At 34.9% G+C, this 13,855-nt stretch overlaps 1 protein-coding gene and 1 long non-coding RNA gene across 4 annotated transcripts; one reads left to right on the plus strand and one right to left on the minus strand.

Moving 5' to 3' along the window:
• Window positions 1-1,238: 1,238 nt before the first annotated feature.
• Window positions 1,239-8,490, minus strand: LOC108141240 (pancreas transcription factor 1 subunit alpha). Its single transcript, XM_017264496.1, has 5 exons — window positions 8,224-8,490; window positions 7,246-7,655; window positions 7,016-7,181; window positions 5,673-5,817; window positions 1,239-1,744 (listed from the first exon to the last, which is right to left on the minus strand). The coding sequence occupies exons 2-5, from the start codon at window positions 7,434-7,436 to the stop codon at window positions 1,473-1,475; spliced, it is 774 nt and encodes a 257-aa protein (XP_017119985.1). The 5' UTR covers window positions 7,437-7,655; window positions 8,224-8,490; the 3' UTR covers window positions 1,239-1,472.
• Window positions 8,491-10,387: 1,897 nt separating this feature from the next.
• Window positions 10,388-11,898, plus strand: LOC108141011. Of its 3 annotated transcripts, none has more exons than XR_005977625.1 (4): window positions 10,388-10,725; window positions 10,956-11,071; window positions 11,384-11,544; window positions 11,627-11,898. It is a non-coding gene; the product is annotated as an uncharacterized LOC108141011 (long non-coding RNA). The 3 variants fall into 3 exon arrangements; XR_005977626.1 differs by having other exon boundaries at window positions 11,000-11,071; XR_001774202.2 differs by lacking the exon at window positions 10,388-10,725 and having other exon boundaries at window positions 10,781-11,071.
• The last annotated feature ends 1,957 nt before the right edge of the window (window positions 11,899-13,855 follow it).

Here is a 13,855-nt window from a genome sequence, read left to right on the forward strand (position 1 = left end):
GAAAATTCCTTGCAGATTGCTTTAAAACTGAGAGACTAGTTTGCGTAGAAACGGAGGGACAGGCTAACTGACGGACAGACAGACGAACATGTCTAGATCGACTCTCCTAGTGATGCTTGTCAAAAATATATATACTTTAAGGGTCGAAAACGTTTCCTTCACTGCAAGGGTATAAAAATTAAACGTTGCTATTTTGAGTGCAAAAATAAGTGTTTTAGGTGCAAGTTAAATATAAACAACAATTTAAGCTTTGGCTTTTGTTGTGCATACATACATGTCTACGTACTCCAAAGTATTTTGAAACCTAAATGAAACTAGCCAATTTTGTTTTCGACAGTCACCCTCAGGGTCAGATTTTGATAACCCCATGCAGCTGTCGTCGACGACAGTTAATTAAATCTTTGACCGCAGCACCCAAACAGAAGGCATACATTTACATACGATCGAATTGATATATCAACTAGGATCGACGCGCAATCTCAACGTTCAATCACGTCATCGCTAAAACACCCCAGCCACGGGCTAATCCTAATTGCAGATAAACATCTCAATTGCTTAACCAACCGGACAACATCTGCCTGTCTGACGGTTGACAGTCATAATGATCTTTTAAATGGCACGCTCGCACTGCCAAATAAAAACGCTTAAAAATAATAATTTCTCCTGTTTTTTTTTTAAAGGAAATTCCGTTCAGCGTGTGGGCCATGCATGTCGGAAGACCGGAAATAATTTTCTAGTTGTAGTACCCTGCACACCGTTGCCTACACTGAAACAAATTATTTAAATAAATAAAGAATTATTTGGGAATGGAATTTTTTTAAAAAATTTGTATGTTTTCAAAGTTATATAAAATCAAAAAACACATAATTTAAAAAAAAAAGAATAATTAAAAAGAAAATGGCTTTTGGTTTTACAATGTGCAACATACCTTTAACTTTTATTAAAAAAATTTTGTACAATCAGTAATAGAAATAACTGAAGTGTGTTTTTTCTTGACTGTACAATTCACACCCACCCCCAAAAGTGAAAAAATGAACTGCACTTGTACTTTATGATATTTGTCTGTTGGTCGACCGGTTGTCCCTCTTTTTTAATGATATCGACAATCGCTGGCTGCAGAGGCCACGAGGACAACCAGGCCAGGTGTTCAATATATCGTGCTGATAACTATATAATTTATCCTCGAATTGTTCCTTTTGCCCTCGCCGCTTGAACTGCAATTAGATAGCGTTGTTGGGTTGATTTGTGTTGAATGTTTATTCGATTTGAACTAAACCACTATGTATAACATTTAGATATTAGCGAACTTAGAGCAATTAAATACCACAGAACTTGTTTTCCTCATATAATTATTAAGTTGGTTAATATGTGTTAGGTGCCGTGACTAGCAGGGCTTGACTAGTAGGATTTCCCTTGCATCTCAATCTCTCTGACCATTTTCAGATCAGTGTTCATATTGGGGACCTTGGCCTTCATATTCCGCTACCGCTGCTAAAGATCGCACCCGGATCGGACATATCGGCACTTCCACTTCCGCTGAACTCGTCGCTGCTCTGGTTGCTGTTCTGATTCTGATTCTGATTGTGGTTCTGATTCTGGTTCGAGTTGCTGTTGTTGTACAGGGGCTGGGGCTGCGAATGGGGCCCCCGGGGGTCCTCCGGTGTCCAGGTGCGGGCGTAGAGCTTGCTGCCCGGGTATCTATCGCCCTTGCGGTACCAGGACAACGAGTGTGCCACACCGCCAGCTGCAAGGGGTAGATAAAGGATGGAGCACGCGTTAGCAAACAGTTTGGTTAATTTGGAGCAGTACAAATTTCTTAAGTAAGGTAAAAACGAGCATGTACCAAATTGATAATTATCCATCGGACTCTGATTGTTCCAAAACATATAGCACACTGTTCAGATTTGAGTTTAGAATTTACGCTATAACATTAGTGTTCGATGTGTCTATACCAATATATAACAATTCCAAGTAAAGATTTTTTAAGTTCTGTAAACACCAGTTTGAAATCCACATTACACAGTTTATATCGATGGCTCCAAAGAAATGATTTTTTTTTAAATGTTTGATTTCGGCCAGAGATGCCAACTAAGAAACCTATTCTCGGGTATTCCTACTCTACTTCCAATGCAGGAATAACTGCGATTGCCAAATTCCCCAACTTGGAAAACCAAACAGCAAAATGCTTCTTGAATTGGTGCCTGCGCATGTCCGGATCTACCAATAAGGGATTTGTCGGTTAACCCCCTTCCAACTACTCAGGTGAATTTAATCGAACATGCACAGAAAAAGTATTTGGTAAATTTATACTTCCATAGAAAAAATCGGAAAAATAAATAAAAAAAAGTATGTTTGCTGTTTTTTAATTTTTTTGCTTAGATCTTCGACAAATAGTTATGGTTAAATATTTCAGAATTACGGTTAAAATTTCATCAAAATCGGACAACTATAACATAAAGCTCCCAATAAAACAATAAAAATATTTAAGAAAAAATTGTTCTTTTAAATATAACTTTTCTATTTTGTGTTTTTTTTTTTTAATTTTTTTTGACTTATTAACAATTTGACAGTTCAGAATTACGCACCCAATTTTATCAAAATTGGAAAACGATACCATATAGCTGCCATAGGAACTATCGAATAATCATCAAATTGCAAATCATCATAGCTTCAATGTTTTTAAACATATACACAGGTAAATCATTATTTTAATGTTTTTAAGAATATTTAATTTTGCAATAGCTGCAAGGGATTATGAACTTAGGCTTGCCGAAGTTTTCTTCCTTTCTTGTTTTTATTTAATTTCCTTACCACAACTATTAAAAATTCGGTAAAGGTGCAGTGTCGAAATTAGTATGTACTAAGACAAATTTGTTTGACAATCGTGACTAAAGACTATTGTGATTTTTATTTACAATTAAAATAACTCTTTTTGCGCTAATTCGTGAAGTGCATCTAAATCAGACAATGAAAAATAGTTAAAAGCATAATCACTCTTGCACACAAAGGGTATAAAAGTTAGCTAAGCTAGAAAAAAATAATAAAAATCCAAGTAATCATTTAAAAATTTAATTTAATTTCTTATAACTGTTGTTCTCGAAACCTGAATTGAAATTCTATTGAACTGAAAAAGACAATATCGGCGCAGGCTAAAATATTTCTTGCAGTTCCAGTGGAAATTATTGATCCAGTCGGTTTCATCAGAGTTCTCAAACTGAAACGATTTGCCTTCAAGAGTCAAGCGCCGCCCAAACAATTAAAATTGTTGCCAAAAACTGAGCAAATGCCATTAGCGACCACATTACGGGCCCATCATCGTCGCAGGGCAAACAAATATGGCAAAGGGTTGATGCTGATGCCCCGGATTTCCCCGGCTTGTTGTTGCAGCTGCCACCCTGCAGCGCCCCGTCATTTGCCTTGGACAAATAAAGCAAAGTCCGTGTCCTCCGCCCCCCTCCCCTTTCGACTATATATCCAATCAGAACCAACACGCCACCCAGTCGGGCAATTTGTAGCTCTCGCAGTTTTCGAGTGCCTCATGCGGGTGCTGCTCAAATATGCGACCCCCCGACCACTTGCCGGCGCAGCTTCCTCATCTTTGCAAGTTGGTGTGAACATATGCCAGGCGCGTGCCAAAATCCACCCAGCTCCTCCTCCTCGACCATCTTTGCAGCCATTTAAATGGGCGTTTCGTGGAGCTGCCCCCAGGAAAACTTTCGTCGTTGTACGTTTCGCTTGGCTGTATTTGGTTTTTCTTGCAACATTTTTAATGCCCGTTAAGCATGAAAACGCTTTCGCCATCAACACGGTCGAATCCATCTCCCCGTCTCCGTCTCCGTGCCCGTTCCCGTCTCCGTTCCTGCTGTCCTGATCTGGTCGCCTTCCATTTGGCCTTTAAGCGGCAACGCGACAGCAGCCATCTGCTGGAGGGTAACGAATTTCTCACGCTATGATTATGTCGATTGGGCTTTGTTGTTCCTGTTATTGTTACTATATTTGGTTCGGTTTGCTTCGCCTCCTCCGCCCCCGAAGTACTCCCCTTGTGTCAGTGGTTGAGGAGATGGGATCGGACAAGGTGTACTGTGTGCATGTGGGACTTTTATCAGGTAGACACAAATTACACATCAGGGTTTGCATGCTCATTTTGTCGGGACTACATCGAAAGTCCTGATAAATAGGCCCACAAGGAGGACAACCATAAACAAAATCGTTTTGATTTTAAGCAAGAAAACTCTTCAAGAGTGTTGCATTGATCTAAACAAACATTTATTTATAAGTCAGGTATTCGATATTATCTAACAAGAATCAAGGTGTAACCTTTCCACTGCATAGTTAAAAAATAAATTTAATAATAATCTAATAACAAAATCCTTTAGTTTATAATATGCGGGCTATTATTATTATTATATTTTAATTAAAATTTATTTTTTCAACTCTTTTGGACATAGTAATGGTTGAACAATTGAGAATTTCGCTTTTAAATTCATCCAAATCAAAAAACGATATTATATGGCTGCCATAGAAACGATTAAATAATTAGCTTAAAATCATCATAGCTTAAATTTTTTTTAATTCGAAATTGAGATGTTTTAAAGAATATTTAATCTTTGTAATGCAAGGGTATATAAACTTCGGCTGACCGAAGCTTCCTTTCTTGTTTAAAATAACATGACGAAGAAATGACGACACGTTTAGAAGTTTTATCTATTGCTCTTAGCTTTCCTAAGATTTCAAATATATTTAGTGTACTTAACTCCATTTATAAAATTGTTTTTAATCATTGGCTTGTTATACATTTTAAAACTTAAAAAGGGAATTGACAATTGCCCTCAAACCGTCCAAAAATAATTTCTTTAGCTGCTTTAGAAGATTTTTTTTTAAACAATTCCCAAAGCAATAAATTGTAGTTAAATAACTTCACTGATGAGACTTATTTACACTCTAAAACCAGTTTTAACCAGTTCAAATTTGTTGTGACACACGTGAAACAAAAAATATTAAAAAAACTGATGAATTTTTTTTTGAAAGACTATACATAACACTCAATAAGTAACGTCACCCTTCCCATTCGCGAAACCCCAAATCGACACCCTTTCGGGTTTCCAAGTGCCGAGACTATTAGCTATGCAGATGCCTCCCAAGGATCCCTTTTGCCCAAAAACTCGATGCAGGCTGCAGTGTCATACATTTTGAATAGGAAAATTATTAACCAAAAAACCGTGACCAAAGCAACTTTTATGAGCTGGCACACGGAAATCCCTAACACACAGCCATTGTATCCCTGCTCCGGGTGAAACTTGTGTAAACCCAGCTATGCCACATCCACAGCCTCGATGATCGATGCGACGGCAATGGGTAAAACAATTTGCTTGACTGGCAGTCACGCAAAGCCCGCAATGCGAACCCAAAGTCCGGAGAAGGAAGTGTGAAAATTCTAATTAGTAACACTCAGGCAGACACGGTAGACCCACAATCGATGGCAGGATGCAACTCAGCATCCCCTGTTCATGGACCGTTCGATGCGAAACCCACTCCATCCGCAGATAACCTTTGAATAAGGCCAGTGCCCCGAATGAATTATGTTATTAAATGTGTACCAACCAGATCGTACTGACCATCCGCCCGCCCGCCCACCTATGCGATTCATGGCGATTGATTGATTGACAACTCACTGCGATCCTTGAGGATGATTTTCTTGGGCGGTTCCTTCTGGTAATTGCGCTGCAAGCTTAGGCCGGGTTCGTTGCCGTTCTTATCCTTTTTGACCATCTCGCTGAGAAAGGTTATGTAGCTGATGGCCAGCTTGAGTGTGTCGACCTGGGAACAAAAACGATTTGATGAGCTTTATTAGGAGAAATCATTTTAAAAGGGGTTGCAGAGCGTCGCTATCAGCATACAATAAAGTTTCCAAAACACTCATTCAGAATTTAGAATAAGTTGTTCATGCTATAAAGGAATCCTTCCAACATCTTAAGTGTAATTTTTTAACAAACAATTGGTTTTTACCAACTAAAATTAACAACTAGTTTTAAAACTAAAACACGACAAAACCATCGCTTATAAAAAGCTACTTGTTTAATTATGTAAGACAGCAGTTGGAAAGCAGTCATTAAAATGTCAAGACAGGAAAATTCATAAGAAAACAATTATGCCTAAATTAATTGGAAAGAGAAGTTAAAGTGTCTTCAATGAAATTGTATTTGTAGGGATCACAATTAATCCTAATCTTCCATATTTACTAAGTAAATTTGAGATGGCATAGAAATTACTCTTAATTATATATTAATTTGTTATTCCAATTTGCTGAGAACGATTTCGTGGCAAATTGAAATTGTAAAGTACCCGTTTAGTTTAGTAAGAACAAGTAACTTCTGAAAGCCAAAAATTACTAATGTTCTTATCTTAACTACGGACAGCATAACGTGTACTGACGTTGCATATCAAGATCGGAGACTACTGTATATAGACGCAGACTTGAACATCTATTTATTTTAAAAACTTTTATAAAATATTTTAAATAGGTACGAAAATAAGAGTTGCAAACAAAGTTTATTCCTGTTTTTGGATTTAACTACTCTATGATCGTTATTCTCACTCTACCTGTTTTGTTTTTCAGTATAAGCAGTATAAGTATACTTTTAAATCAATAGAGTGCCTTTTGCTAAATGAATTATATTTTGATCCTAACTGAAAAAGAGTTATTTATTTTCATATGCAATCAAAATTTAAAAGGTCAACCCGATTTTCCAGCTTTATTTAATTTTTAGCTGATCAGCAGACATACTCATCATGTATGAAATATGACTTCTATACTTTGTTGAAACATCTGACCAAAATGGTAATAACAGGTGCAATAAAATAAACAATTAAAAAATCTCCGGGAAATTAAAAAATCAGATGACCCTTATAAGCATTAAAGACTAAGTTTTCTTCTTTGGACCAAATTAGGTAAATTAACTAAAGTAGTAAATTAAAGTTGACTGTAGAAAAATAAAGAAATTGAAGTTAAAATTACCTTGCTCAGTCGCTTCTCGTAGGGCAGCGTGGGAATGTGGGTGCGCAGGCCCTCGAATGCCTCGTTGATGCTCTGCATCCGCCGACGCTCCCGGAGATTGGCCGCCTGCCGCTGCTGGGCCATTTGGGAGGCGCACTTCAAGCGCCGTGGCTTGTGGCTCCGCCGGCTGAATAAGGAGAAGCTGGAGTCGATTAATTGGGTTCCCGGATGCAAACGGATGGCATGCTTACGTCTTCTCGGTATTCTCCTGGTCGCTGTTGAAGCCGCTGCTGTAGGCGTCATCCTCGTCATCGCTTTCGGAGCTGTGCTCGTCGCCAAAAAAATAATCGGAGCTGGAGGTGGAGGCGTTGGTGGCCTGCGATCCCTCGAAGAAATGGCGCGCCATTGTGGCCTCCAAGTCAAAGTTGTCCATGGAAAACATTGTCAGGCAATCAAGACCTTGGAGCTTGTTAAAATCTTGCGCTTCCGTTTGTCGCCCTAATTGCCCGCTAAGTGCATAACGGTAAAGCTAACACTTCCGATCCGCTGATTGGCGACGCGTGTCCAGCACGTGCCGAAAGATTCGAAAATCTGGAGGGGGACAGCAGGTTGGACAACTGAAACGCTTGTTGTGGTGTGGGTCTTTGACTTCTGCTTCCTTCTAAAAGTGGATTTAATACGTGGGAGTGTTGTTACTTGATTTGTTGTACTTGTTCGGTTTTCGATATTGATAATAAACATGTCCAACATTGTTTCGATTAGATAAGATACGATTTAGTAGGTAATAGATGTGTCATTTACATGAATATGGAATAAATTTATGAAAGGATGTGAATATTTAAATGACCATATTTTAACGATCGGTTTTAAGTTATATACATATATACTTTTTCATATGAGTGCTTGATAATTGCACACCCACCATTTCCAACATCAAATTTCAAATGTTATATTGTCAAAAACTGATATCTTTTATTGTTATTCAAATATGCAAATATGTTTATCAAAAAGTAAAAAACATTCTGCAATTTTTATACGTATTTCGCGTTGCATGGTTTTCTAAATAATAGTGCATAATGTAATTATGTGCAAGAACTTTATGAAAGTTTCCTTTTTTCAAATGAAGAAAATAATAACAAATTAATAAGCTCGGTAAAACGTTATGTTACGACTCACTTATGTATACAAGATCATTTTCTTTTTAGTTCATTTTTTATGTCTAAACTTACCTGAATTACTTAAGAGTATCCAATAATCCTTTGACTAGATTTAAAAATTTGGAAACCTGCCAATTTCTAAGAAATTGTACACTTCACTTTTAAATTGCACATCACCCAAACACCGATTTATTCCAATTTCCAAGACCCAACTACTGAACTTCCTTTAACAGTCACCCCAACAATCCTTATAGATGAAATGGTACCGCGGGCTCGGACATCGAAGCGCGTTGTGTTGCGAACTCTCAGATTGCCGGGAAGCGAATGCCTGAGCCTGGGCCCCGGTCCTGGAACTTCTACAGGTCCTGTCTGATAAGAAGAGTACGGCGAGGGGTGGATAGTGAGCCATACATATATTGTGTCTTTCAATGGCGGTGCCACATCAAACGAAACAGCCAAAGGGGCGGTGCCAAAGTTACCACCAATCGGAACGCGGCAAGTTGAAAGTTTTAGCCAAACAGGGTTGCATTTTCGGGGTGCCATAAGCTTATTAAGTTTTCCAAGAGGCTGGGCGGGGTGAAAAATTTGGTGTTTCAGACCATGCTCTGCCATTCAATTGTTTTCTGATTCGAGCGCTCGTTTATCTGTTTAAGCGGAATTATTGCCCAAGTGCTTGACAATGGAAGGTGTTGATGTTTGATGTAGACAAGTGTTTTGCCCCAGGGGGTGGAGGTGTTCGAAAGGGTTGAGGTGGCAGCTGCGCAAATTCCACAGTGATGTGCTGGAATAATGATCTCGCTTGTGCAGTTTTCAACGTTGGGATTATTTCGTACCACTCCTAAGTCTAATTAATGATTTGTTGCAACCAAGAGGAGCTCAGTAAACATGGTAAAAAATATATACAGCATAGTTTGCCTGCTAGGAAAGCCCCAACGGAATTTGTCAACCAGCATAATTTGTAAGCATTAGCAGAGAACAAATTCAAATATTTACACTGTCTTGGATTTCCTATTTCCCTTTTTTGTGAACAACTCTATTAAAAGGCAATTGCAGAATATACTGCATATTTTTCGGGGCTCACCAGATCAAGGGATGTCAAAATATGCTACACTTGAAGATAAATGCTCCATAAATTCGAAACAATTTATCGAATTGATGATTTCAATAAGTTAAACTCATAAAAATTAAGATAAATCTTAAAATAGTAAAAGTTTACATTGTAAAAAATATTTGTATTCTCATTGTAAAACTAATTTATAAAAATAAGTATTAATTGTATATGAAATTGTTAAAAATAAATATTTTCAAATGAAAGTTTCATTTTATGTATGTATGGTTTCAAAAAGACAGCTCAAGAAATCCATAAAAAATCACATAAATGAAAACTAAAATCATTAAATAGTTACACTCATAAAAATATTTATATTGCAAATAATAAATATATTCTAATTTCAAACTTTATTTATAGATATAGACATTAATTATAACATAGTAATTTGTTAATAATAAATACATTTTAAGCTAACATTTATGTATTCGAATACACTGGTAAAAAAATGGAATAGTAAAAATAAATATGCGCATATTGAATTGTAAAATGCGTATTTCATATTTAAAGTAAATATAAAAATATTGAAATTAAATACAAAACGTATTAAATTCCATAATTTAATATTAAAATATTTAAATCAATGTGGTAAATATTGAGTTTAAATTTTGGGCAATTTGTTTTAAATTTTATCATATTAAAATTGAAAATTTTCAGACTAAAAAAAAAACATAGTCAAATTAAGAATGTGTCATATTTAATTATAGTACGAAAACTGAAAATTATTTTGAGTTTTTAATGATTTTTACAATAAACAAAACATTATTACAGTTGATATTGTCAGTTAAATTTCAATAGCTCAATCTTAGGGAAATATATTTAATAAATATGGTACTTAATATTTTTAAATTTAAATCTAATATTATTTGTATTAATATCTATGTTTAAAGTATTATATTGAAAATGCTCAATATTTAAATTTAATATTAATCGTTATACATAACAAATTAAATTTAAATATTATTTTTGTTACTTTAAATATTATTCCTATTTAATTTAAAGTTGTAGTCGAGGCCCGCATTTTATATTTTAAAATAAACACAAAAATTATATTTTAATTTTTTGTTTTGTTCCATTAATTTAGACGAAACTCTTAAATTTATTACGTTCGTAACTAAATTAAAATAATGTTAAATAAATGGAACAAAAGTCATAATTATACATACATACATACATATGTGTATAACAAATTCTAAATGCGCATTTTTAGCGGTCTTTTTTCTCCGTTATTCGCTGTTTCTTTGAAACGGATTCACACACACATATGTACATATGTGTGACCAGATCACTTCTCTTCGTATTCAGCATTGCACGGCGCGTGCCATCATTTCTAAGTCGCAGTTGTTGTGTCGTGTAGTGAAAATTAAAGTTTAATTGCTGATGCCGCGATCTCATCAGAAACACAAATCAAAGATAGTGAAGTGCTAAAATAATTAATCTGGATCGCGATTCTTACACGTTATTGGGTGAATAATTCTGCAATAAATTTGTTTTAGGCTTTATACCCACGCTTGATATATGTATGTATGTACATGTGTTGGTATGCATGTACATATGTGTGTGCAGCGTTCGTTTACCGCTTAATTGGCGTTAGATTTAGTTTGGAAGCCACTAGAAACGGTTAACGGACTCTGCACATACATGCATATATTTGTATGTAAGTGTGTGAGAATATTTAAAAACAAATATCTTCTAGAGTTATTCACATACATATTAACTGTGTATTTTACCGCGATCTAGTTTAACATAATTAACCCTCAAGATAAAGATCACGCCAAGATAAATTTTAAGCTTCGGAAGCATAACTATTTGGTAAGTACCGATCTAACAATAAAAATATAAATGTGGTAATGTTATGTACATACATACGCACGCTGTGTAAACATGTTTCTACATATGCATGTATGTATGTGCAGCGTTTTAGTTACCGCCCAAAAAAATTAACAAAAAAAAAGCGAATACTTGATTTGATTTTTTAAAATATTACAAAGTAATATTAATATTTTAAAAAATAAAATCAATCAAATGGATAATAATAACAATAAATTAGCATAAAACAATCCCTGGTGATACCGTAATATATGACTTGGAAAAACCCAAGTTAAGAAAAAAATCTAATTTCAGATACAAATCGATTTTAATTTAATGTTCCCTGGAAAGGAAAGGCGCATTAGCTTCAAAATGGGAAGCGTTTAAGAAGGAAATACAACAGTACTATGCGTATAATATCCACAACGTGAACAGAAGGAAGCTGTTTATGAATTTCAAGAATTCAGAGACTATTGGTAAATTACATTATGAAATATATTGTTTTATTTTTTAATTAAAATTCTTATTTTTGTCTTTCTTTTATTTCTTTTTCATCAGACTTTATTTTGACTATCCTGCTCCCCTCAATTTTACCGCCCAATACATGGTACTCTTCAAAAGCATCAAAAACCAGAACTCCCTGGAAAGTCTAGTCCTTCAAGTGAACTCCATTGCCGACTATCGCCAAAGGATTGCAGAATCTGTCGGTAAAAACTATTCGAATTTAAAAACAGTTCAACCGTGTATGTTTGTAAAAAGCCACAAAGCAAATTATTTAAAAACATGTACAATATGAAGTGAGTGTTAAAAACCACGTTCTTTGATAAACTATATAGGCCGTACTGTATATAAATTTTGCTTAAATAAAATGATTACAAAAAAAAAATGTACTGCTCAATGTTTTTCTTATGTTAATAAACGGTTTTGATTAATTTAAATGAATATACCCTGCATTTGATTTAAATATAATAAATATTTATTCTTAAAACGCTAAATAATACATGTTATATAATTCATATTTAAACTAAATACTTTAATATTTAAATTCAGTAAAATTGTTATTAAAATTAAATATGAATTGCACTGTATTTAAGTTTGGAATATTTAATTTATAGATGTTTTATATTAACATTAAATACGATTATAAATCAAATTAAATATTTTAATATTTAAAACAAAGATGCACCGTATTTAACTTAAATTTATTTCATATTAATTTAAATACGGTTTATACTTAAATTAAATATTTTAATATTGAAAACAAACATGTTTCATTATTACTTCAAATACGATTTCTAGTTAAATTAAATGTTTTAATATTTAAAACAAATACGCATCGTGTTTAATTTAACTATGAATTATGTTTAACTTAAATATGGACCAAATTTAAATTAAATATTAAAAATATTGAAAATTACTCTGTAAGTATTTAAATTAAATTCGAAAATCAAATTAATATGGTGCATATTTAAAGTAAATATAAACGGATTTGGATGAAAATCAAAGCGAAAAATATTTAAATTGAATACAAAATATTTAAATTTACTACTTTTTTTTTACCAGTGTAGTTATGTGATGATTTGTTTTATTTTATTTGTTTTTTGTTTATATATATTTATATTTCTTTATTATCAAAGTTCTTCAATGTCAATATTAAGCAGAGGAAGTTTTAGCAAACCATACTCAACATGTTTTTTGTTGCAGTGTTACCGCCTTACATCCTGCCCTACCCCGATGCGTTGACGGGCTCATCCTCGTCCTGCTCCTCGCCCAAACTCTGTTTGTTTGTTGTCCTTTTTCCGTGCTTGCCCTGTGTGTGTTGCCTCATCATCAAACAACCTCACTAAGGCTACCATGATAAACAAATTGTTTTGCCTTCGCCAGAAGCCTTCCGCCTACCCCCAATCCTGCGCCTTTGTTTCTGGGTTGTTATCGTTGCCGGCGCTGCTCGTTTTGTGCAGCTGCACAAACAAATTGGTTTTCAATTTTATCAAGTTGTCTTGCACCAAAAATTTGTGGGCTAAAAGCTTTGGGGTTTTTATGAGAGATCAGATCAGGCACAATATGAAAATTATGGCAATACTTTTCAACATGTTATCTAAAACGCTTGCATACGCTTCATAAAGAGAAAGCCATTTCCTGCTACAACCGAATGCAGACAATATTTCCCACACAAATTTTACATACCGCGCTCTATAATTAAAGTCTTGAAGCCAAAATTATGAAATTACTATAGTTGTAGTCAACATTTATAGGTACACCAAGAAAAATAGTTACCAAAATCACAAAATTTAAGGGTGCAAACAAGAGAGGAGCTTATAATTAACTTAATAAATGAAATTAATTTAGACAAACGTTAAGTCTAACGATTATTTTATGAATTACAATCTGGCCGAAACAAAATGTTCTAAAATAAATAAATAATCTGTTTGTCGTTTTCAAGACCAATGCAACTAGCTGAACAGGCCTTAAATTGGCCGGCACTCGGAAAATTATGCACACGTCATATAGCACAATCAAGCGTAACCGCCTCTTTGGCAGACAACCCTATTTACGAGTCCTACGAGTTCCATACGATCTGCGATATCATTACACGCAATTGCCCTGCCACAAGGGCCTTTCAGCCTTGGCCTCACCCCTGTTCTTTTGGCGAAGTACTTTCAATTTTTTTTTGTTATTCGAATTCTAATTAAAAACCCCAGCGCATTGTTGAGGTAGCGGCAGAGTAGGATCGAAATGCTTATCACACTGCTCACCCAATCCTGCCCCTGCAGTCCATAGGCTGTG

Source organism: Drosophila elegans, unplaced genomic scaffold (genome assembly GCF_018152505.1).
Source record: "Drosophila elegans isolate 14027-0461.03 unplaced genomic scaffold, ASM1815250v1 contig_476, whole genome shotgun sequence".
NCBI lineage: Eukaryota > Metazoa > Arthropoda > Insecta > Diptera > Drosophilidae > Drosophila > Drosophila elegans.

Coding starts and splice junctions, on each gene's coding strand:
- LOC108141240 (XM_017264496.1), bottom strand. CDS start 7,436: ATGTTTTCCATGGACAACTTTGACTTGGAGGCCACAATGGCGCGCCAT. Junction 7,182..7,245: donor CAGGAGAATACCGAGAAGAC/GTAAGCATGCCA, acceptor CTCCTTATTCAG/CCGGCGGAGCCACAAGCCAC. Junction 1,745..5,672: donor AATCATCCTCAAGGATCGCA/GTGAGTTGTCAA, acceptor TACCCCTTGCAG/CTGGCGGTGTGGCACACTCG.